At 48.5% G+C, this 639-nt stretch overlaps 1 protein-coding gene across 1 annotated transcript in view; it reads right to left on the bottom strand.

Annotated features, from left to right (window-relative positions):
* The window catches only part of LOC119584982 (kinesin-like protein KIF13A), a gene marked incomplete at its 5' end in the record, with an annotated part of 70,347 nt that overhangs the window by 5,001 nt on the left and 64,707 nt on the right, over positions 1–639 (bottom strand). Inside the window, 1 exon segment of the mRNA XM_037933590.1 lies at positions 143–597. Coding sequence (XP_037789518.1) covers positions 143–597 — 455 coding nt within the window.

The raw sequence follows: 639 nt of genomic DNA, 5'->3' as shown, positions 1-639 counted from the left end.
CATCTCTGGACACTGCTCAAATTTTGCACACAAAAGTCAGCAAATTGTAAAATGATTCCTTCAGAGATATATACCAAACAAAGACAAACTGAACATGTACACGATCCCAGCGCCTCGCTCTGAAGCCTCCCCTCAGTCTTACCAACGCATTCAGAAGAAGATGCAGGCGATGCACCGTTCATTGTATGAGAATCGATGACAGAATGGGACTGTGAATGGGCCAGAGGAAAGGACATCCGGTGGGTGGGGTTCCGCTTGCCTGATCCTCCTCGCCTCATCACGACCTCAGGGGTGACTGTTGAGGGCAGCGGTGACGTGGTGGAGGAGAAGGAAGCGGCAGGAGAGACAGGACTCACAGATTTTGGGGGACTGGCATCGATGGTGATAGACCCTTTGTTATTGTAGTTGTGGATGTCAGCCACCTGGAGGTTTTTGGAATTTTCTTTGTTTTCATCATCCTCGATGATCTTGAGCTCACTGGAAGATTCCGTCTGCATGTGGCCAGTGTAGGTGGAGTCGCTAGTATCAGGATGATGTAGCGTTCCCAGGTGTTGATTGATCACTGTTCTTGTATCACTAGAGTCACTCTCGCCAGAACTGTTTTGAAAGGTAGCATTACCAGAACATGCTCATGTTCAT

The sequence above is a fragment of the Penaeus monodon genome, chromosome 19 (assembly GCF_015228065.2).
Source record: "Penaeus monodon isolate SGIC_2016 chromosome 19, NSTDA_Pmon_1, whole genome shotgun sequence".
Lineage (NCBI taxonomy): Eukaryota > Metazoa > Arthropoda > Malacostraca > Decapoda > Penaeidae > Penaeus > Penaeus monodon.
The sequence above is the reverse complement of the archived record's forward strand: the minus strand, read 5'-3'. Positions and strand labels throughout refer to the sequence as shown.